The sequence below is a fragment of the Plasmodium malariae genome (genome assembly GCF_900090045.1).
Source record: "Plasmodium malariae genome assembly, contig: PmUG01_00_8, whole genome shotgun sequence".
Classification (NCBI taxonomy): domain Eukaryota; phylum Apicomplexa; class Aconoidasida; order Haemosporida; family Plasmodiidae; genus Plasmodium; species Plasmodium malariae.
Genome location: NW_021638326.1, coordinates 1,877 through 27,892, shown reverse-complemented (window position 1 = coordinate 27,892; position 26,016 = coordinate 1,877). Strand labels below are relative to the sequence as shown.

The 26,016-nt window shown below is 18.2% G+C and overlaps 4 protein-coding genes and 2 pseudogenes across 6 annotated transcripts; all 6 read right to left on the bottom strand.

The window, feature by feature from the left end:
- Positions 1-2,118: 2,118 nt before the first annotated feature.
- On the bottom strand, positions 2,119-3,359 carry PmUG01_00020500 (PIR protein; the record flags this gene model as incomplete). The annotated part of the gene is made up of 3 exons (XM_029006800.1): positions 2,119-2,283; positions 2,419-3,195; positions 3,342-3,359. The coding sequence occupies 3 exons, from the start codon at positions 3,357-3,359 to the stop codon at positions 2,119-2,121; spliced, it is 960 nt and encodes a 319-aa protein (XP_028859280.1).
- Positions 3,360-7,127: 3,768 nt separating this feature from the next.
- PmUG01_00020450 lies at positions 7,128-8,248 on the bottom strand (annotated as a pseudogene). Its single transcript is given in 7 exon segments — positions 7,128-7,217; positions 7,347-7,436; positions 7,451-7,891; positions 7,905-7,952; positions 7,967-8,035; positions 8,050-8,058; positions 8,072-8,248. Coding segments are annotated over 7 exon segments (924 nt in total).
- A 4,759-nt stretch (positions 8,249-13,007) lies between these two features.
- PmUG01_00020400 (fam-l protein) lies at positions 13,008-13,958 on the bottom strand (the record flags this gene model as incomplete). The annotated part of the gene is made up of 2 exons (XM_029006788.1): positions 13,008-13,745; positions 13,872-13,958. 2 exons carry the CDS (start codon positions 13,956-13,958, stop codon positions 13,008-13,010), a joined length of 825 nt encoding a protein of 274 aa, XP_028859279.1.
- Positions 13,959-17,262: 3,304 nt separating this feature from the next.
- On the bottom strand, positions 17,263-18,143 carry PmUG01_00020300 (Plasmodium exported protein, unknown function; the record flags this gene model as incomplete). Its single annotated transcript, XM_029006777.1, has 2 exons — positions 17,263-17,931; positions 18,057-18,143. 2 exons carry the CDS (start codon positions 18,141-18,143, stop codon positions 17,263-17,265), a joined length of 756 nt encoding a protein of 251 aa, XP_028859278.1.
- A 2,901-nt stretch (positions 18,144-21,044) lies between these two features.
- Positions 21,045-21,940, bottom strand: PmUG01_00020200 (fam-m protein; the record flags this gene model as incomplete). Its single annotated transcript, XM_029006766.1, has 2 exons — positions 21,045-21,722; positions 21,854-21,940. The coding sequence occupies 2 exons, from the start codon at positions 21,938-21,940 to the stop codon at positions 21,045-21,047; spliced, it is 765 nt and encodes a 254-aa protein (XP_028859277.1).
- Positions 21,941-24,640: 2,700 nt separating this feature from the next.
- Positions 24,641-25,594, bottom strand: PmUG01_00020100 (annotated as a pseudogene). The gene is given in 3 exon segments: positions 24,641-25,057; positions 25,071-25,379; positions 25,508-25,594. Coding segments are annotated over 3 exon segments (813 nt in total).
- Between the last annotated feature and the right edge of the window lie 422 nt (positions 25,595-26,016).

Below are 26,016 nucleotides of genomic sequence, written 5' to 3'. Positions count from 1 at the left end.
CATATATTATTAATACTTTCACTTAAAATATAGTTTAATATTTTAATTAAAACATAATGGAATATATAATATTTATAATAGCATAATATCATATAGAATAATTTGCACTATAATTTAATGTAAATTAAAAATACGAAATTTTAAATATAAAAAATATTGTAAAACTTGGGAAATTATTTTATGTATGGACATTTTTATTTAAAATGTTAAGGACATTAATATATGGCATTCGGGATTTAAACATAAATGCTCCCGAAATAATATATTAAATTGTAACTTTTATGCAACCAATATAAATGAAAAAAGTTTGATATTTTATAAAATATAACTTTGAAAGAAGAAATTCTTGTATTCATAAGTTTTAATTCCTTTCCCCTTGTTACATTTAGTTTCAGGGATAATTATAAAAATATTATATATTAAATATATGATTTTAACCATCTAAATATAATGTATAGGATCTTTCCTAAAAAAATTACTTTTATAATAAATAAATTATTAAAAAAAATTAAAACAAATTGTAGGCCTAAGATGTATATATTTATTGAACATTCTTTTATTATTTCTCTATTTTTATTTCTCTTGTTACTTTTACGTACTATTTTTACTACAGAATTTATGTTAAATTTAATATATTTTATTTATATATATTATTAGATTTATGTATAATATAATTTTTTCATTTGTTATTTTTATGTATCATTAATATTTTAATGTTACATTATATATTTCCTATGATAGTATATATTTTAAACTTCAACAATTTTGTATATAATTGTAAAATAATTATACTATCATTTTATTTCTCTCATCCATAGATAGTTAAATAACTCATCGCTTTGTTTAAATTATACTATTTTTTTATTATAGCTCTTATACATATTATTCTTTATAATATTATGTTTTTCGTTTTAATATTTTTTCAACGAATTTAATAATACATTATATAAATATACAAAATATGTTTCGTTGTGTATTTATATTTTGACTATATACTATATATTTTTAAGAAATAATATATATATAATATAAAATTACAAAAATAACACAATATTCTTAATAATTTTTATATAATATACTATTTTATGTAGGATATCTTTTATACATCACACAAAAAAAAACTTCATTAATTACTGGTAACTCTATGCATTAGCTTTATCTACGGTGTTGTATTTAGGAATAATATTTTTATCAATGAAATTCTCAAATCTCATTTTTCTAAGGTGTTTTATAAAATATTTTTAATTATCACAATTTCTTCTATTGTTGTATAGCAATTTTTCTTATTATAAAAATTTTAAATATATATTGTAGATGAACTACTTATTTATAGAAGTATTTATAATAAAAAAGACTAAAATTATATTTATCTTTTTTCCCATTTGACTTCTTTCATTATTATTAAGAGCTAAATAAAAACATATATTTACATATTTATATAAAAAGATGTTTAAAGTAATTCATCCACGGAAATTATTTCTATTTTCAATATTAATATTATTTATAGAAGAATTTACAATATATATAATCCCTCATTTTATTGTTTACTATTTATACTTCTATTGGTATATAATATATAATATGTTTCGCATGATACATTTTTCTCATGTATTAATAACAATTATTTACAATGTACTTTTTCATATAATGAACTATCCCTATATGCTTTGTGCTACTTTAAATTATGAGTTTCAACTAAATTTCTATATGTAAAAAATATTTAATTTGTATAAACTCCAAAAATTCCAATATTATAATTCAGTTTTAGCTCCAATTTGACTAATGATATATAAATTAGAAAAACAAAACATTCGGAAATTTCTAATTTAATATACCATATTTTTGGTTATTTGTAGTTCTCTATATATTTTAATTAATAATCTTTTTTACAATGATAATATATCAATGAGGTATTCTTATTAAGTTAAATTGCAATATCAGTTGTATATCATAATTTAATGTCTATCGGTATATACTTTCTATTTTATGTATTTGTTTTCTTTTTTTTTTTTTTTTTTTTTGCTTTTTAAATAGAAGATTATGTGGACATGTATTCTTGCTAAAATTATTATTCTTAATATAAATTCAATATATTCTTTTCTTTTCGTAAAAGATTACTCATGTAGCATAATATCCTACATTTAATTGTCTTCTACTTACATTTGATTTTCTTTTTTCATATGTATATTCTGTTAATTCTAGTTTATCCATATCATTAAAATTACGTCTAATTGATTTTTTCTTTAATACTCGAGCTTGTATCCATGACCAAACTGGAGTAAACTATTATTTAAATGATATATATAAGATGATTATATAATAATTATTTCATAGTTATTTCCATTTATATATCTATTAAAAAAATACAAATAGTAGAAAATTAGAATATTTAAATTTATATTTTATATTAATAATTACTTTATATAGAAGGAAACCAATTAACAAAATACCAATAAAGGGTAGAACGAAGTACAGGAAAATTTGAGATGAACTAAAAATAGATGCATATCTTACATATTCTGGGTCAATATAATCAGTATTATATTGGCTTGAAGCTTTGTCTTCTGTGGAAACTTCCTTTATTTCACACTTCAAAGAAGATAGCTTTTTATTAAGGCAATTAGTAACATGATTTTTAAGTTCATAACAATATGGTTCAGAATTATTTTCTGTACAATTATATATTTCATTATAAGCACTATTAGCTTTAACAAGATAATCATTAAATTTACTATCACATGTTTTCTTATACAGTTCCAAGGTTTTTTCAATCTTCTCGTGATCTTTACAGTAATCAAAAACAATCTTCATTTTTTCAAACTTCTCCTTATTAATATTTTTAAAAAATTTACACTTGCATCTACCACCCCCAGAGAAAACATTTGAAACATCCTCAAGTATTCCAATAACTTTTGAAAATGAATCTTCCTCTAATTTATTAAATAATTCATTTCCTAACCAATAGTACAAATTATGATATTGCTTATTACATTCATCTCCTTCATTAGTAAAAGCCACATAACACAAAGGACTCATAAGCTTATCTGCAATACTTTTAATTTTTCCATTATTATATATCTCATTTCTTTTTTTTAGAAATTTTTCTTCATCTTCATACGATAAGCAATAATTGACTTTTGTCTCAAAATTTTGTCTATAATAAATTTTGGATGGTAGCGATTGTATAAAATTTTCCTTAGAGTAAATAAAAAAAAAAAAAAAAAAAAAATTTTACATAATTAGAAAAGCCTTATTTATTAGATTTATTTTATTAACGTAGTTCATGAGATAAAAAATATTCCACTGAATATGCATAATTCTCAATTTAAAAAGTTATAAACCTGTAGTACACTGGACATTTTAATACACGTCTTCAGTCTTAGAATATTCAAAATGGGGGAATAAAAAACATTATAAAAGCATATTTATTTATATATTATATATAAAAATACATAATATATTCATAATTTTCATAAGATTTATTAAAGATTCTAAAATGTAAAAATTTATTATTTACTAGGAATCATTTTTACAATTTTATAAAGTACAATTTATTATAACATAATTATACTTATGTAAAGGAAACACTTATATATGTTACGTAATCAGCACAATAGATAATTTTATATAATAATAAAAAAGTAATTATAATATTTTTAAATTTGTTCTTATATTAAAATGATACAAATTATAATTACATATCATAAATTTAATATTTTCCCTAAAATACATATGGCAAGATATTACATGTAAGAACGAATACAATTTCATCATTTAACATTCTTAAAAATATATTATTTATTAAATGGTTTCTTCATAATTAATGTAAGGAATTTTTACCTAACATATTCAACTAGATATGTTCATATATATATATAGTTGCATTTTCCTAGTAAATTACTCTCTTAGTTAAGTTACTTATAATATCACTGTAAATGTAAAAATCAGGAAAATATGTATTGAACTTAAAATTCATATCATGTTTTTGAGAAAAATTTATTTATTTAAATATTATTTTAATATTTAATAGTATAAATTTCTGTAACTTAGAATTACAAAAATTAAAATAAATATATCTTATATACATTTATCTCGATATATAAAGAATTATTTCTTTAATATATACTATTTACGTCGAATATCTCTCTATACCACCTTATTGGAATATTATGTTTTTATAATTAGTAAAATATGATTGTTAAATTTATTTTCAAAAGTTTTTAATTAAAAATATTAGTATATATACCATCATATTATTACTTATATTAAAGATTATTCATTAATATTTTTATAAATTTACAATAAATAATAGATATTGTATTATTATGATTATATTAATAAAATGATGGAAATAATATGATGTTACATATAATTTATTATTTAAAGATATATTTATTTATATTTTTCTTAACTTTTCATTATTATGTGATATTTAGAAATATTGATATAAATCTATTTACCATAAAATTAGGATAAAATCAGCTTTGCATAGTTTGTACTCATCAAAAGAAAGCTTATAATGAAAAAAATTCCTTAAATATATTAGTATTAAGAAAATATAATTTACTTAATACCTCCTTTCATTGTGAAATGTTTATAACTATTTTTTACATTAAATTTAAGGAGTAATTAATATATTCAATAAATATTCCTTTGTATTTTTTATCATAATACAAAAAAAGGAAATCTGCACTAACTTTAACTATCACAAATATTACATTGAATAAAATAAGTTTTGAATATATTAATAACTTCTTTTTTATTAGTTTAAAATTATATAATTTTATTTTTTATGTATATATTGCAATATGAAGACATTATTTTTACATTATCATTAATGTTATTACATAACCCTAATTTTAACATTTTTAAATATATCATTAGTAATATATATTATTATTATATATCTTTATGATACCTCTCTAACATATATAATTAAATTTTATTCATTTCTTCAAACAGTTCTATATACACATACTGATTACTCTTAGCTATTAGAATTACATATTTTTTTATTATTATTTTCAGCCTTTAATTACAAAATACTTTATATTATTGTTACATAAATATAAGTATTCTTAAGAATGTTCAATTGTAAAAAAATTATGATCTTTAAAAAAATGAATATTGAGTCGCTAATAATATTATGGACAAAATTATATTAATAAGAATAAAAATATCCTCACATATAGTGTCATATATTCAGAAAAATTCATTCATTAATCATTTATTTAATGGGAGCTTTATTTTATTAAATGCTCATATTTTTATATTTTTTTTTTATTATGTTAAATGTCTCTTACTTTTTGATTTATTCATTAGTAAACATAAGATTATATTTATGTGTAAATTTTTTTTGTTTCTATTTTATTTTGTACATAATATATGATATAATTTATTAATTTATCAAAAAGTTATTCAAATTTACATATACACAATAAAAACATTCTAGCACTTTGTTACATTTATTTTCTCTAGAAAAAAATGTTTCATATAATAATATATGTAATAAATAGTCTATAAAATGAATTTGTAATATTATAATTATGCATAGTTTTCTGCTAAAATACGTAAAAAAAATTAAAAAATAAATTTTATATTATCATTTTCTAAAACAAATATTTTGTATTTTAACAATAATAAAAAATTTTCATTATTACACTCATTCACTATCATTAGACATTCCTTGACAAATATTTTCTTTTTGAGTTTATAATTTAAATATAATACAAAATGCATTCCACTATATACATATAGATATATATACTTTATTTTTGTAAATTATTTATAAAAATTCATTCCTTAAAATCTTCAGAATAAAAAAATATCTTTTAAAAATATGCCGCTCACAGAGAAACATCTACATCTTTCAATTTATATTTTTATTTATGACGTAGTCATAATTATATTTATATTATAATTTATTTAATATTTTAAGAAGTAATATAAAATCATATATTAAATATTATATGAATTCAATTACTAATTTTCATGTGTTATTTATTTTTAATTTTGTTACAAATTTTATTCTTATTTAACTTGCCATAATAATTTCGAATACTACATAAAAATAAAAAAATTTCATGTATTATTAATATATTTCTTATGTTAATATAAATTTTATCAGAATATTTTTGTGAATTATTATATACTAAAGTAATTAAAAAAAATTATATATAATCATAAAGTCCATTTTATTTTATTATAAATTTTTTATATTAGTTTATATAAAAATACATCTAAATATAGTAATTTGTTAAGTAAAAGGAACCTTACAACAAAAAGTAAAGAATAATATCAAAAAACATAAACACTAATTATTATTTTATATATACAAAAAAAGGAAATGTATAAATTATATATATAGATATTTTCATGATATTATTCTTATTATTTAACTTCATTTATAATTATTCTATAACGGAATTTTGTAAAACAAATTTATCATTGTACATAATATTTGATTATTCAATTTTCTCTTTACGATATCAATCAATGATTTTTTTTATCACATTTTATAATAAGTACATTATTTATAATTACTTATAATATAAATTATAAATCACTATTTATACTTTTTTATAGTTTTAGAAATATATTTATAATAAAATTTGTTAAATCTTCAAATTTTTTTACTTTATATCTAATATTTATCAATATATTCTAATCTATTTATTGATAAACATTTATTGTTAATTTTATCATATGTAAAATATGTGTCATTTTGTATTATTAATTTAAGGAAAACTTATTTAATTTACGTTTACGTTATATAGTTTATAATATCATACAAAATTTTTATGTTTATTTATTTTCTTGTTTATTTATTTTTTTATTTCTTTATAACATTACTATTTGAATACTTTATAACTTTCACACATTAGTTCTATGATATTTATAAATATGTTTTTTTCCTTTTAATTTGAATTTTTTCTTTTTCCTTCTTTTATTTTGTTCTTATAAAATAACATTACTTATAAATTATAATTTATTATTTTTTAAATACTCATATTCTAATTCACTTCGTTATATGGGTTATACTAACACAAGGTAACTTAAATAAGAGAACAAGTCCTAATTACTAGATATCTTTTAATATATCTACCAAAACTGCTTGATGTACAAGCTTATGATGATTTGCTTATATTTTTACATGAATAATTCTTTATTTTCCTCTTTTTTGTCCGTTTATGTAACTATGAATATATTGTAGTAAACTAATATAAAAATGCATAATATGAAAAAAATATAATATAGTTTTACTTTATAATTATAAATTTTTAAGCAAATTTAATTATATACAGCATTATAAAATATTTATATATTAATATGTAATTTGTTTATACTCTGTAAAAAAGGAGAAAAACGACAGTTACTGCTAGAATATGAGCAACTGATATACCTAGAGAGAATCAAATAGATATAGACATATTAAACTTACTTAAGTATTAATGTTATCATCAACAATGTGCAAACGTTTTTTAACTTTTTATAAATCTTCTGTATGATTCAACTTTAATTTATTGGATTCTCTTTTGTGGGCCTCTGCTACTGTTAATATTGGGCTTCGTACCGGAGACGGGGAATTTTGTAAAACTTCTAATGCAAGAAATTTTGAAAAACTATAACAATCTTTCTATCTAATAAAAAAAAAGAAACACTTAACTACTCCTTTTCTTTCAGATTTTCAAACACTACTTTCCTTATCCGAGATATTACTTCCAGCATTTACTTTTTCTTATATATCACTGAACACTAGCACTTTATGCGCAAATTCAGTAACACATAATTCAGGCTTCACTTTAATATTTTCTCATTTAATCATTTTTTTTAGAAACTTCTGGTGTTATTGGTATGCTCTTACATGACTATACTTACTTACCATAAGGATTACCCCCTCTGATTGTATCCAATTGAGTTAAAAGTAATGATTTCTTCTGGTTGAAAATTCTCGCTTTCACTCTTTACACCCCGTAGTTATGTGTAACATAATTTTTTGAGAATTTGAAATCTTGCTTTTCTCAAAATAAAATTTATTTATTAAATAATTGTGATTATAGTCTTCTTCACAATTAAAATAACCTTTGCAAATATCCTTCCAAAATTAATTACAACAATTCATTCTGTGCATGTTATACAGTGATTTAATTGAATTAAGGTATTTACAATATCCCCAATACATAAAACCATCAGAACTACTAGAATAAGTATCAGTAGTACTGTGGTTTGTGATATAATCATACAAATCCGTTTATTCCTTCCAATCTTTCAAATGTACACTTGAATTGCACTGAATTTGACATTAACTCTTCCTTTCATTACTAATATTTTCATATGTTTTAAATGACGTTAACTCTCTTTTAAGGCCATTACGAAAATTAAGAAAAAAATACGAAATGTATAAATACTTAAATAATTTCAATAAATAAAAAGTCATTGTTCTTCTAAAGAAACGAATCATTAAAATAAAAATATTTTAATATTTTCGTTTATTATAAACCCAATACGTGCCCATATGAACTCCCTTATAGATTCTATTTTATTATAGAATATCTGTGTTCAATAATATAACGTTTTTAATTAATATATCTTTCTAAATATAAAAAACAAGGGCCCATGATCTTTTATTATGTTATGTATAATTTTATATTTATCTTAAAAATTAAATTGATATTAATTAGTAGGAACATGTTTTTAAATATACGTGATTATTATATTTGAAATTACCATTTATGTCATAAAAAACTCAAGCATTTAGTTTTGAAAAAAATATAAAAATAATTAGGTTAGTAATGCTTTAGTAAATTATAATAAATTATTATATTGTAAAATATTCATATATATCAATATTATATGATCTTGCGGTAATATATAATAAAGCAGTTAATATCAAGGTTATATAAACATAAATACTAATTTTTATTACATTATATTCATAAGAATTTTAACTTACATATCAAAGAAATTATTATCCACTTGTATATTTTTTTTCAAAATAATAATATTTTTTATGAACGTAGATCATATTTCAGGATGAAAATTATGATATACTAACGTATTTATCCAACTTTGAGAGTTATTCTAATACATAATATCCATTTAATGTTAAAATAGTTTCTTTTACTGATATAAAAATTTTAATTAATGAAAAAAATATTATGCTTTAATAAATGTATTCTTAATAAATAAATTATATTATATATAAAGTGCTTCTTAAGAATATTTTTATTAATTATATCTAAAATACCTGAAAGGATTGTTATACACTAAAATTATAAAATTACACACATCGTTTTACTTCTTTTAAATATTGGAAACTTAAAATATTACGTTATTTTATATTTCAATTGTATTTATATAATATTATTTATTTCCACAATTTATATCAATATATATACGATTGTACCATGATATTATGAATTATTCTGAATAAAAAATTACATAAATAAAAGCTAAATAAGTTCATTTTAAAAACAAAATACAATAATTAATATATATTTTCAAAATAAAAAAATATAATTTCAGATGTAAATAAGTGCATAATCTTGATAATATATATTATATAATATAAATCTATATGTAACAGTTATTTCAAATTTACCTAAATTCTTAATAATTATTAAAATATATATTAAATGATATTTCAAATATATATAATTATATTCTTAATTTTCCTGAATTCATTATTATATTTAAAGGAGAATAAGTATATTTACGATCTTTATTATTCGCATTATGTATTTCCTTAAAATTTTTGTAATCTTTTTATATAGTTTATTAAAGCATCATTCATTCCAAAAACAACAATCTTAATAAGTTATCAAAATCGTTAACATTATTCTCTATATGGTTTTCGCTATATGTTTATATGAATTAAAATAATTTAAAATACTTTTCTAAGAGTGATGACAATATAAATTGATGCCTAATTTTTTATATTAAGTAATAATATAATACACCTTCATAAGAATAAAATTTTTATAAAGCTCTATTAATAACAATTATCATAATAAAATGATATATAAACATTCATATTTATATTATTTACCCATTAAGATTTAATATATATTTATTAAATAAAATAAAAAAAAATTGAATATAAATATATAAAAATTAAAAATATATAGTAACATATATTATATTTGTTTTGTAAACTCTGAAATAAATTTTTAAATTTACATAAATGTATATTAGTAATAGTTGTTCTTCTTTTAGCTTCGGAGCTTAGAATATATTAAAGCTATTAATTGAGAACACAATAAACATTCATAATTATAAAAAAAACGAAATATATTTTTATATTATAATATTAAATAAAAATATAATATTATTGAGTGAAATGTTAAATAAAAAAATATACATTTGCATTTATACCATATATATATATATATTATGTTTTTATTATTTTTTTTTGTTTGTACAATAATATATATTTTTGATTTCCAAAAATAAAAATTGTAAATACATTTCCCCGTGTTTTTTAATTTTTTATTTGTTTCTTAAATTATCCTTTTATTTTTTAGATTTCCAAGTATAATTTTCCTTTAAAATATAGTATTATTCTAGATTAAAAATAGCCTTAAATTAATACATAATTTTTGTGGATTATTTTTATGCATCATAGAAAATAAAAAATAAGTGCATTATGTATATTAATTATATTTACTGCTTTGTAATATAATAAATAAAAAGCATATTATATTCTGTGATACTAAATAATAATACGTGCAAATAAAAATAATCATATAATATTATAAATAAATCTAGCCATGTTAAATACAAATTTAAGTTATATAAAAGTTTTTTAAAAGAAAATTTTAGATTATGAATAATATACTATTTTTCATATTGAGAAAGTTATAAAAGAATTCATAATATACTATTCTGTTTAAATAAATACTATTGAAAACATATTCTTAAGGAGAAACATAAACAATTAATATTTTTACATAACATAAAAATTTCTTATGACAAGAAAATTATTTTGTAACATGTTATTGTTACACTTTCTACATTTTTACACAATTAAAAATTAAAAATCCATTATAAGCAAAAAATTATAATTACTTAAAAAAAAAAAACAAAAAGTAAATTATTACAGTTAAAATGGTTTTTTTGAATTGCTAAATCAAGTCTCGTAAAATGAAATAAATATATTTTTATTCCACTAATGTATATGTTCATATGTTTACATTCTTAATGACAACCTCTTGTATTCCTTACAAACATTTATCATTTCAACAGCAAAAATGTTACCTAATTAAAAAGAATTTTTTACGTATAAATAAGTTAAAGCATAAAAACTGATAAAGTAAACAGTAGAAAAATTGTACTATCAAATAAATTATAATAAAATGTAAGTTCCATTTAATACAATTAAGAGAATACTTTAATTTTTTTTACATCCTCAAAAATTCATTGGAATATTTATTTATCATGATTTTTTTTATTTTTTCCTTTTACGTGTTTAACAATGATAAAAATAATGTGCAAATTTATTATATCAAAATTTTTTATGTAATATATTTAAAACATAACTAAATCAACAATTACTTAATTGTAATAATTAAATAATAAATGCTGAAATACTCTGATTTCCTGGAACATCATAATTCGCATAAATCTAATAATCCCTTATATGCGGTTTCTACTAAAACTAAAATTCCATTAATAAATCTAGACTATTTTTTATATATAGCCTGAATTCCAAATCTATATTAAAGAATTATATGAAAAAAAATATAATTCGATAATGTTACTCTTACCTTATTAAAAAAATAATAGTTATAAATATTAGTAAATTAGTTATAGTAAAAGTAAACTATACATATGCATAGAACCTTAAATAATATTAGTATTTACATAATTTATTTGTGTAATTCCATAAAAGATAGGACAAATATAAAAATAAATTCTTAAAGTTAATGAAATGGTTGTATAAAATACATATTTAATTTAATTAATGAAATGATAATTTATATCTTTGTAGACATATAAAACATTTATAGAATATTACATATATTTGGGGGAAGAATAAAAAGGATTTGTACATATTACCTATTATTATGTGATTAAATTTAATTTGTTAATTAAATATTTGAATGATACAAAAAATACGAATTATATGTATTATATTTATCTATATATATTCAATAAAATTTACTATTAGTTCATTTTTTCAAAATAGAAATAATACTACAATTATGAAGAATAATAAAATTATAAATATTCATAACTTTTCATTAAACTGTAAGGATTTGGAGTTCCGAAATTAGTTAACTCTTATAAATAATCCATGCATAAAATGAACCTCACTTTATTATATATTAATAATTCCCCTTTTATGTCTTTCAAAAAAAATAAAATTAAACATGTTTTATTAAATTTTTAGGGAAAATAGGAATAGCATATATCTCAAAGACATATATTACAAAATAAATATTAAGTTTTTTTTTAGTAAATATATATATATAACAGTGGAACTATATATACTCACTTTATTTTATTAAATACAATAAAAGACATATTTATTGTTAAATTAAATCTAATCTTATATTTTTTAATTATATTAAAAGATAGTAATTTTCGGCTATGACAAGATAAAAAAGAGTAAGCAAAATTTTTATTATTTTGAATATAACTAAAAAAAACATTCTAATAATATTATATAAATTATACTGTTATGTTTTCATTTTATGGTACAAGAATATATTCTTCATAGAAATCTATTTAAATAAACAAATATATATTATAAGTAGTAATATATTATTAAGTTAATATAATAATTCAATATACAAATTTAAAAATGTTAAAACATTCAAATTCATAAAAAAATTGAGAACACATTTTAATTTATGGGAATTAGAAAAGGCGTTAATATGTAATTGCTTGTATAAAGTTTCTAAAATTAACTATATATTTATTATACATATAACAAACTATATTATAGATATTAAATCATATTGAAAGATATGTGACGTAGAAAAACATTTTTTTTATTATTCATTTCACTTTTTACTGAACTTAATTTTGTCATATTTTTTAGCTTTTCTATGGTAATATAAAATGTACGATATAAGTGTGACACCTAATATTAAAAAGGGTATAACAAATAATATAACACTAAATAATGGTCCTAGTACACTAATGGAAGCGCTATCTGCTGAAGTCAATAGGGGTTTTGATAACCATTCAAGATAAGGCTTCAATTTGTCCTCATATTCTTTTAAAATCGTTCCCAATCCTGATAGATTCCAAAATCCATTTCCCTCAGATGATAAACGCAGAGATATATCTACTATAAGTATAGTTGATAACAACAAAAACAATAATAAAGGTGATCCTAATCGTAATGAGAATTTTTTACGCATTATTTTTTTGTAAGTCTTATCACTAATATTCTTGTTGCTTTTAAGAAAATCTACAAAATCCAGCTCTTTGAATATTTTTTTTTCAAGATAACTGTATTTTTTTGTCACAAATTTAGAATATTTATTGTTCATATCTTGTTTGTGTCTACCATAATTATTTAATGAACCTCTATATAATTCTTTCTTTTTTTCTGTGCACTCCTTTTCAGTATTAGATATGTCCTTTTTTTGGTCCATTCCATTATTTGATATATCGTCTCTTAACAATACTTTTGAATCCTTATCCTTTTTATATTTTGCTAGTAATCGATATATTCTGTCGTCTAATTTTATAGCAAGCATGTACTTTTTGCCTAGGTATTTGTTAAACGTAATCTAAAAATACAAAACAAAATAATACTTATTTAATGAATAAATAATATAATAATGAAATCAGTATTCATAAAAATATAAAATAAAAAATATAAATAACAAAAATATTCTTAAATAATTTTATCATACAACATGATCACTTAAATGAGGTATCCACGTTAAAAAGATAAGTAGAACAATTTTAATAAATGAGAAAATCATAATGCTTTTTTTCATGTTCTGTTCTTTAAATATTTTAAAATATTTATTAAAAAACACATAAAAAGTTATACTATAACCTCTTAAAGGCAAAGGATATTATAGTAGTTATTTAATTCTATTTTTTTTTTTTTTTTTTGTATCTACTTAATAAAATTTATATAAATGTAAAGTATTTTATAACATCGATATACAAAAATAATATTAAAATGGTATTATATAATTTTTAACTTTATAGTGTTTATTAAAAATAAATAACTTTCATCTAAATAAAATAATTTTAATTTATATAAAAATATTCAAAATATATATTTTAATTATTTAGCAGAGTAGTTTAACTAAATGATTTTTATTATTAATTTCATTCAGAATATATTATGAAAAAAATAATATTTCCATATTATAAGGAAATACGGAATTTATATACCATATAGATCGTATAGTATACATATAAAATACATTATTTCATACTCCAAAGCTATAAGTAATGTTATGAATATCTTGTCATTAAAAATTATAATTTTATTAACATGATATTTTAAAAGAAATTATTTGTAAAAAAATATTAATTATAACAATACAAAAACAGTAATAATAAATGAGGATAACTATATTTTACATAATATTTTGTAATATGTTAATATAACAGCATAATATATTTATGCATAAAGGAAATACGATCTTTTATATTCTAGACCATGCTTAAAGAATCGAGTATATATGAAAATACCTAATTTCTGAAAAAATATATAAAGTTAAATAAGTTCTAATTTTCCTGTTTTTTCGAAAAATTTTGAAAGTTATAGATTTAATTAAAATAAATATATATCATTATTTCTAAGTGAAAACTATTTATATCTTACTACTTAATTATTTTTAATTAATTGTAAACATTTAGAAGGAATATTAATATAATCAAAAAAAAAAAAAAAAAAAAAGAAAATTAGAAATATATATATTAATTACGACGCACAATATTATTATATATATATATAAAAAAAATAGAAATTAAAATAAAAACCTTATTCTATAAATAATAAATAAATATATTTTATATATAAATAACACTTTTTTGAGATTTTATTATTACTTCTTTCTTTGAAATTATATTGAATTAAATATTTAGCGAATTATACAAAATTTTTGTCGTTTTTATCTTCTAAATATTCTGTAAGGCGCTGTACTAAAGATATTTATCAATGACTATAAGGTATAGTGATTCAGCTATTGGTTAAAATTTAAATGGGAACAATTCTATCCATTATTTAATAATTTATATATGTGTTCTTTTATAGAGCCACTTTTTAATTTTTTGTTCCCTTAATATTTTTTTATTTATACAACATCTATGTTAAGTAAACAATTACACATATAAAAAAATAAAAAACATATGAAACCATATTGGAATTATAAAATTTTCACTAAAGTATATTACAGTAGAATAAAAAGTATTTATACTTTTACGTTTAACTTTCATTTATTTTTTACAAAATGAAAAACATGTGAAATACTTCCATAACTAGTAGCAATTAACATAACAATATATAAGGGATAAAAGAAATTGAAAGGTAATTCTTTTTTGCTTTGATATTTCATGTAGAATTCCACTTCTATAGTTCTCTTGGAAGTTATAGACATAATTCAACATATGATCTTTTGGATGTGGATAAACCAATTTTACATCATTTCAAATTTTCATATGCTTCACTAGTTCGTAAAGTAAAAAATACACATTATGTTCTCTTTTTAATTACTGCACATAATTACTTATGTCTTGGGGTTTTACCATATATGTGAACATATGTTATTAATTTAAATAAGAGATTTTTTGTATTATACGTAATACAATATTCAAAATAATAAAACAGAAAATATGTACTACTGTAATTATAATACATTAACTCGATATTTAGATACGTATATTAAAAAAATAAATGCAAATCGTTCTTTAATTAGGGGCATTTTATATTATTTTTTATAGGAATTTCTTTATGATAATTATAAACTTAGTAGAGATAAGAGATGTCAGAATATCGTTCATACTTCCAATAAATATAAAGACATTAGTTATGTCTTTTCTAACTTCACTCAAACGATTTGTTATACTATATATATATATATATATATATATATATATATATATATATATATGTACGTACATTTTCAACAGCATAATAAGGTATATAACAAAAAATATTATAAAACAATCAACTAATATCCCCTTCCTAATTTATTTATACCTTACCAAAATGAAATATTTTTAATAGAATTAATCTATAAATATTATAAATTTAGTTCTACAAATTCAAAATATTGTTAATATTATATTTTTTATAAAAAGGCAATTAATGTAATAAAACAATTACTTTTATTTATATCTTAATAATATAGGATTTAAATAAAAAGAAGTTTTTTCACAAATCAAAAATATATTTTAGAAATATATATTTCATTATATTTACCATTTTGTTATATATATATATATATATATATATATATATATAAAACATATTTTAATTTCTTAAATTATCGAAGCTTATTTCCTTTTTTTAAGGCAGAATTAATTGAATATATAATAATATACATAAGCAATGAACTTAAAGAAAAAATGTAACAGGAGAAAAATTAAAATATCTACTATAAAACGTAGACTTCGAATACTAATTAAAAATTATATTATTTACATTATATCTATAACTTCATATTTTTAACGTATAAGTAAAATAAAATATCTTTTAAAATTATTTTTTAAATAAATATGATTGATATTTTTATTATAAAATATATTATGCCGAATAAAAATGAACTTTATTTTTATTGTTAAAAAAAATATATCGAAGCGAGATATACAATAAGTTCGTTTCATTATTTACTAACTAATACATGCTCATTTATAATTTTAAAAGTACATTACACATTTTTTATTCACTTAACACCATATTATTTAAAACTAAAAAATATTAAAAATAATTAAGACACTTTTTTATGATAATAAATACAAATCAACTCACAATAACAATAACATTATATAAATCCGTTTTTACTTATTAATTTTAAGGACTATACAAATATTTTTTTAAAAAGATCTTTTTGAATGCAGAAACATATATGTGAAACATGATATGATATTAGATGTAGAAAATATTCTAAATCCACTGGAAAATGTCAAAATAGTCAAATTAAAAAAACAATAAAAAGTGTTTATTTTTAATGTTCATCATAAAAAAGGATAAGTAGATATGAGGAATTTTATAAAATTTAAGCAATTACAGGTATATTCGCTATTTTTGTATAACATTCAGGAAATTATATGTATGTATTGTTACAAAAAAAGTGCTTTACGGAAAGAAGGATATGCCGTATTATTTATTTCACATTTTTTATATTTTAACTTTACATTTCTTATGAGTTTTCTGCCTATATAAATCATAACTGGTATAACTATAATCGCTATTACCAACAACGCTATACTTGTTTCATGCAAATCAAACTTATCAAATGGTATTTCAAACGTACTACTACTCTTTAAAGAGAAATATCTATAAAGAATGACTGCTAATGCATATAGTACAACGAAGCTAAATAATACAGTAATAACATCTAATTTTAATAATATGTCCTTTCTTAAAAACTCAAAATCTGAATTTATAGCGGCCCTAACCTTATTTTTATAGTATATTTTGTCTAACATTCTTTTTCCAAAATAATAATTTTCTATGTTACCCCCAGAAGACTTACACTTTTTATATTTTCCATAATCTCTTGCATTATTTAATGAACATTCATTTCGAAGTTTATTCTTTCCTTTAGATACTTTTTCATTATTACAGATAGGTTTTTTTTCGTATTCCCTATTATTTGGAATTTCTTCTTTTTTCCACATTATATCTGAACGCCTTCCCTGTTTATGCTTTGCTAATAAACGATAATTTCCGGTAACTATTTTTATATTAGCATGGTTCTTTTCATTCAAAAATTTATTATAGATACTCTATAAAAACAAATATCCATTGTTTACAAGTATAAATAGCTTTATGATAACAAAAATTATTAATAAATAAATACTACAAAAAAATAGGAATTATTCATATATCCTTATAAATAATAATATCATACCATGTCTATATAAAATTTACATATCCAAGTTAAGAAGAGCAAAGTACGTATTTTAAAAAAAACGTGTAATTTATTTTTTTCTTCCATGACATAGAACTTTAATATTAAAATATATTTAATAATGAATAAAGTAACTATTATAAAACATACATTTAATTGTAAATATTTGAATATTTATTTTTTAAATTTTATTTCATTATCATTTTATTTTTTATATAATATATAATTAAAATATTTATAACTACAATATACTTTACATCATAAACAAAGAAAACGAATTTCAAAGAATTATTAAATATTTTTTAATACTATTTTTAATATACAAACATTCGTTTATATAACATAATTCACATACATTCATAATTATTCAAAATATTTAATACAATTATTTAATATAGTTTAGTTGTTAAATAATTTTTCCATTAGTTTCTTCAAAAAAAATTTTTTTAAATATATATTATTCCTTATTATTATAAACAAAATGAGTTTGTTCATTTTATAAATTATAGAGAATACTTTTTTTATATATTGAAAGAGAATAATTATATATATAAATTCTTATTTCAAATTAATAATTCTTATATTATAAGCATTATATATTGAAAAAATAGTAATTACTCTTAAATAAATTTAATTATCATAATAATATAACAATAGTAATAATATTAAATAAAAAAGTAAATTTTTGTATATCATATTATATAAATTATGATACTTGTAATCTATATTATCATACATTTAAAAAGTAAAATTTATACAGTACTACTATATAATATTTTAAAAAATATATAATTTAACGCTTATATAGAAAAATATTTATTATATCATCATACTTAAAATTTTTAATTTTTTAAGAAAACTTAATTTATATCATATTTTCTGAATGAAGAGTTTTAAATTCAATACACTTAACTTTTTTCTTTATCAATAAAATATATATATTTAAAAGCGTATTAATAAATTAAAAAAATGTTTAAAAATAATATTCTTACAAGAATCTTACTTATAATTATATTAAATAAAAATCTATTAAAAATTAAAATTTTTTACAAATACGAATAATATATATTGCGTATAATATGTACATAACTTTTTAGAGTGTGAATAACCTTAAATTTACTAGAATACATAATTAATTAATTTTATTTTGTTATTTAAAGAAAGTGTATATCATTTTTTATTAGTCCCTTTGCATAAGCAAAATACCAGGATATTTTTTAAAGGTTAATCATAACCAATCTACATAATTATATAAATACGTAAAATATTATTAAAAGAATTTTTAATAGAAAAAATATATTATACCCAAGTATTTATGTATTTTATATAAAATTTTTTTTTTAACCCTAAATATGATAATAATAAATATATGATATGCGTAAAATTATATTAATCAAACAAAATAAAAATTTATACATTTGTTTTCTTTAAAATATATTATATTCTTCGAGAAATAATTAAAAAATTATAAAAAAAAAAAATAGATAAATTTAAAATACTACTCAATTTCCCAAATAACTAAATTTTCAGAAATTAATATTATACTTCTTTCACTGGTTTAAATTATTTATACATTTTTTATCATATTTTAAATTATTCTTATTTAATATCTTTTAATTTATATCATTACATTATCTTATCATTTATTAATTCACATTTAATATTTTTTATATGAAATATATCTTTAGTCAATTAAGAATTCATATTAATTCATATATAAATTATAAAATAAATTATGAAAAATGAAAGCCAAATATAATTAAATCCTAATAAAAATTTACATATATAGTAATTCATGAGCATTGTAAATATATAATATTTTCATATATATATTGTTTTTACTGACTATATTTATAGACAATAATGAAAAATAAAAAATATATACAACTATGTATTTATATATAATCAAACTATTTTGCAATATATATATTTATTTTAATTGCCCTAATATTAATTTAAATTTTTACAGATTTATAACACATTTCTAAAACTATACATTTATAAAAAAAAAAAAAAAAGAGGATTTGTCGATATTATCTGATTATATATGATTAAAATTAAGTTTTTTATATAATACTCCAACGACATAAAAAAATATATCAAATAAACAATATTAGTTAATTCAACATCAATTCCATATATTTTTAAATAATATTTGAAAAAATAGATTTTTTCAACAATCATGTACACTAAGAATATAATAATCCTTTTTAACTGTTAAGTGCAAAGATTTAAATAACCCTAGTTTGTAAACAATTATAAATAATTATTATTAAGGTGCATATAATTTTATTATACATTTATAATTTTACTTTAATAAAATTCAAAAAAGCTACATGTTCCTTATAATGACTTCTACAATAGATATGTTTTGTTGTATATTTTTCGTAAAGCTTATTTTAAATAATAAGCAATAACTGTGTTTTTAAGCGAAGAAAAAAAAATAAACATATATATAAATATCAATACATCATTATACTTTAGCTTCTTATAATTAGGTTCAACATAAGGACAGTTTTATTTCTAGTTTCATGTTAATAATATAGTTTCGTAATAAACTGAAATGTAATTTTAGACATAATATGATACAATATAAAGAATAGTACAATTTAGTAGAAATAAATATTACCAGAGGTCTATAAAATTATATAAGTTTTGATATTATATATTCATTTTAAAGCAAAGACGTAGATTTTTCACAAATATTTATTTAAATATACATATATATGTATTATTCTAGATATAATTAAGCTGAAATAATACATTAAAATTCAAAATGTATCTTTAAAAATATTTAAATTCAAAAAAAAATTAACGAAATATATACTTAATTTTGTGTATTAATATATCAAATTATACACACATGAAATTATGGAATTATTCCAATTATAGGAATTCATATTAGGAATATACCACCAAAGACTTTAAATATATTACTTCATATAAATAACTACCTTTGAGAAAAATTCACATATATTATAACTTATTTTACTCCATCATCAACTTCAATTTATTATATTTTTCATTATTTCTTAAAATATTGGGAAGCGTTATTAAAAGTATTACAAATAATATGAAAATAATTGTTCCATATGATATTATAAAAAAATGATATTTTGCATTATCTAACCATGATTCAACAATATCCCAAAAGGATTTTACCCATGAAAATGCTTTAATACTATCTCCTGCACTTTGTAGCAATTTAAATCCTTGTAATATTGGTAATCCTATACCCAACAAGAAAAAAAGTAATAATATAATACCTACAAATCGGTAATTTCTAAGCTTAATCTTTTTTAAAGCTATATTTTGAATTCTTCTCTGCTTTTCAAGAAAATGATCATAATCCTTTTTTTTGATTAATCTTTTTTCAAAATGGAAATGTTTTCCATCAAATATTCCATTATTGTAATCCACAACTTCTGTATAGTACTGAGCCTTATTTAACATATTTTTATTGCATTTTTTGTTTTTGTCTATATACCACAATATATTATTATAAATATCTTTATTTTCATTTGCACCATTAATTGGAAATCTTTCGTTTAAATATATATTATTTGAATCTTTATCCTGATTATATTTTGTTAGTAATCGATAATTTCTTGTATATAAACTTTTACTCATAATGCAATTTCCATATAAAAAATCTTTAAACGTAATCTGATAAAAAAACAAAAAACAAATATTTATTATTAAAATGTATAAATAATTTAATTGTAAAAAACTGTATTAATAAAAAAAAAAATACGAAAATTAGAAATTATACAATAATATATACAATATTATCATACCCCATCATTTTTAAAAAAGAAAATTCCCGATAGAAAGCTAAAAGCAGATATTATATTAAATAATATTTTATTAATTCTTAGTTCCATATAATATATCTTTAATATTGTAATATTTAAAATAATGAATAAATTAATAATAATATAATATTCGTCTAATGATAAAGGACACTATAAATATTTATTTAATTTTTTTTTATTATTTTTTATATTTTTGAGGTAAAGTGTTGATGAAATATACATAACTAGAATGCACTTTGAAAAAACTACATAGAAATATAAATGAAAAATATATTATATTATTTTATGATTAAGTATATTTTAATAAAAATCAAGAGCCTTCAAAATAAAATAATTTGAATTGAACTATAAATATTCAAAAAAAAAATATTATTTAATTATTTATTTAGTTAAATATTATATAATTTTTTTTTATTTATTTCAGAATAACTTAGATATATGACATTTCTAATTATATGTAAATATTCAGTTTATGCCTAATAGAGAAGATAGAGGATATATATATATAATACATTACCCTATATATTAAAACTATTATTAATAAATTTGTGTAATTTATGCTATTAGAAATTATAATTTTGCAAATTTTATATTTTAGATAAACCACTTATTATTCTTAATGAATATTAATTATTAAAACATATATTAATTAAAGAAAATATTTTGTGTCATCTAAATTAAAATTTATGATTTAGTTGGTCCTTATTCATATAAAGATTTTTACATTCCAAATATAATTAAAAAAATTTATTTTATAATGTACCAACTAATCAACAAAGAAATATATGTTTAAAGAAAGTACGAACTAATTTTTTATAATTGCAGCTTATTTTTTAAAAATTATATTTTTTAATGTTATGGAATTGTGTTATTTATAAATAAAATATTTTTAAATTCATCAATTTATTTTCTTTTTTGTTTTATTAATATTTATTTTAAATATAATATTTCAATTAAAAAAAAACATAAAAGAATTTGTATATTAACGGTAGAATATTTACATACATCTATGCTCATACATGTTATTTGTAGAGAATAACATATTTTAACTAATTATAGTATTACTTTATATTAAAAATAAACACAAGGTTAAATAAAAAAAGTAATTGCTTCTTTTAGCAAAATTCTTTTTAGTCATGTTTTCATTTTTCCATAAAGAATATTCTATATATATCCGTCTCATTCTCTGTAGCTCAGATATATATTTTAAAAAAAAAATTAAAATTAATGTACATGGATTATTTTAATGAATAATTAATAGTGTAAGTATATATATTTATCAAACTCAAACATATATTAGTACTATATTAAAACGTTTATTTGTAAGGAATAAAAATATAATTTATTGAAAAAAAATACTCGAAAAATATTTTCATATTTATGCTTATGTATTACACTTATCTACTTATTCCACGTAAAATAAATAATGTATACTATAAAACAAACCTTATTAAAACTTAGTTGATAAAGAAAATCTATATTACTCATTAATTTTTGCTTACAAAAAAGTAGTTCTTCTTTTTTTTTTATTTTTATATTATTTTAAAAATGACATTATGAATATAAATGAATTATTAATTTACAATATAAACTATATGTATATATACACACCTCCAAAATGGTAATAACTAGTATTATAAATATTCACGTAAAAAATAGGAAATATACATATAAAGAATTACCTACACATTATTATATGATCATGTAAAAAATATATATTTATTTATCTCCCTTAACAATAATTCACCTTCTTATAGACATAAGCATATATTTAAATTGCTAAAAATATGAAAAACGAAAGAAAAAGGGAATTTATATGTATTATATATTAATATATTTTCAACTTCAATGAATTAATTTTTTAAGTATGTGAAATTTAAAAAAAATATATAGTTAATTTATTCATAAATTTTCTATATAATATATATTTAAGTCTCCAAAATAGAATTAACACAATAATAAAGAAAAATATAAAGTAATAAAATTAACTATCTATTTAAATGGAAAGATAAAAAACGTATAAATTCTTAAAGAATTATAAACAGTGGATATTTAATAAATAAATGATATTTATTATATACTAATGTCCTAATAAGGATATCATTAAGAAAAAAAATAGCATATATTAAAATTTTTTTTTTTTTTTATTTTGTTTCATAGTTTATTTCCCTAAGAATTACTTCTATACAATAAATTTTAATTTTTTTTAAGTATATAAATATATATATATGTATCATTCTAAGAAAATATATTGTCTTCTAATCATTATATAATAAAGAAGACCTATTCAGTTCGAATACAATATTAATAATACATTTTCTTAATGGAAAGAAATTATAATCATTATAGATTAGAAAAAAATAATGAACAAAAAACGAATGTTTTATATCAATTATAACTTATCACAATCAATATCATTATATGAATCTTGAATTACATTATTCATTTTAATACACATAAATATATATTATATTTTCATAGAAAAAATTATAAAACGAAAAAATATATACAAAACTATTATATTTATTCAAAGTAGTACAATATATTATAATGTAAATTAAAAAATATTAAAACATTCAAATTCCGAAAAATCTTAGAAAATATATTTTTACACATATATATCAAAAATACTATATATATATATGAGTTCAGCTCCAAAATATAATCAGTTATGAGTATTTCTAATAAGCATATAGTTAATGATATTATAGAAGCTATTTTATATTAAGGAATTTATTACAAAAAGAAATACATTTATTAATATTCACTTTATCTTTTCCTGAATTTAATTTTTTCAAATTTTTTAACTTTTTTATGGTAATAAATAATTCCTAATATAAGAGTTATACCAAATATAAAGAAGAGTACGCAGTATATTATAAAATGAAAAAACGGTGTTATATAAAAATCTTTACTACTATTATCATTGGTATACTTGAAAAACGAGCCAACAGTGGATTTCAAATAACAGTGAAACTTCTTCATTATTGACGGACCTAATGAAAAACTCAATAACTTATATAACCCCCTACTAAGGCCACAATTATAAGAAAAATCTAATATTAATCCTAATGAAAACAACAAAAACAATAATAAAGGCAAAGCAAACCGTAATCTGTTTTTTTTAATTATTATTTTTTTGTACAACTTATCACTAATTGTTCTGTTGTTTTTAAGAAAATCCTGATAATCAAGTTCCTTGAATATTTTTTTCTATACGAGAATATTTTTTTGTTTCAAATGTACAAGTTTTATTTTTCATATATTTTTTATGACCTCTTGTATTTCCTGGTGAACTTCCATTTGACTGCTTCATTTGTGTTTTCACACTTTCTTCATTATTACATATATCGTTTCTATTATTTAATCCAATATTTAGTATTTCTTCATTTGTACATATAAAATTTAAATCCATATTATGTGTACACTTTCCTAGTAATCTATAATTCCTTGTTTTTTGTATTTTCTTAAGCTCGCAGTACTTATCCAATGATATATTGAACATGCTCTAAAAAAATAATACGTAAATATTTGTTATTTAATAGTATAAATAAGCTAGAAGGAAAAAAAAAGTATTAACAAAAAAAAACAGAAAAATATTAGTATTTCAAATATCCTTAAATAATATTATCATACAACATCAATGTAAAAAGGACATATCCAAGATAAAAGGATAAACCCAAAAAAATTAATAAATATGATTGTCTTTTGTTTTTTTCCCATTATATAGATAATATTACAATGTAATCAATATAAAGAAGTTAATAATATTATACTATACATCTAATAATAAAAAGCAAAATTCTTTTTAAAATTTTTTTTTTATCATTGCTTCTTAAGTAAGTAAAAAATATACATAGCTATAATATACTTCAAAACATCTATGATACAAAAATAAATTTAAAATGTATTGCATAATATTTATCATAGTCATAATTAAGAAAAACCAACTTTTCTTAAAAAGAAATAATTTGAATTAACTAATAAATATTTATAATATCTAATCTAATTATTATATATAGGAAACTAATTATATAATAATTTATTTGTTGTTTTATCAATAAATTCTGAAATAAATACGTAAATACTTTTTATATTTGAATATTTATTTTATATAGTATATAGAATGTAGAGAATACATATAT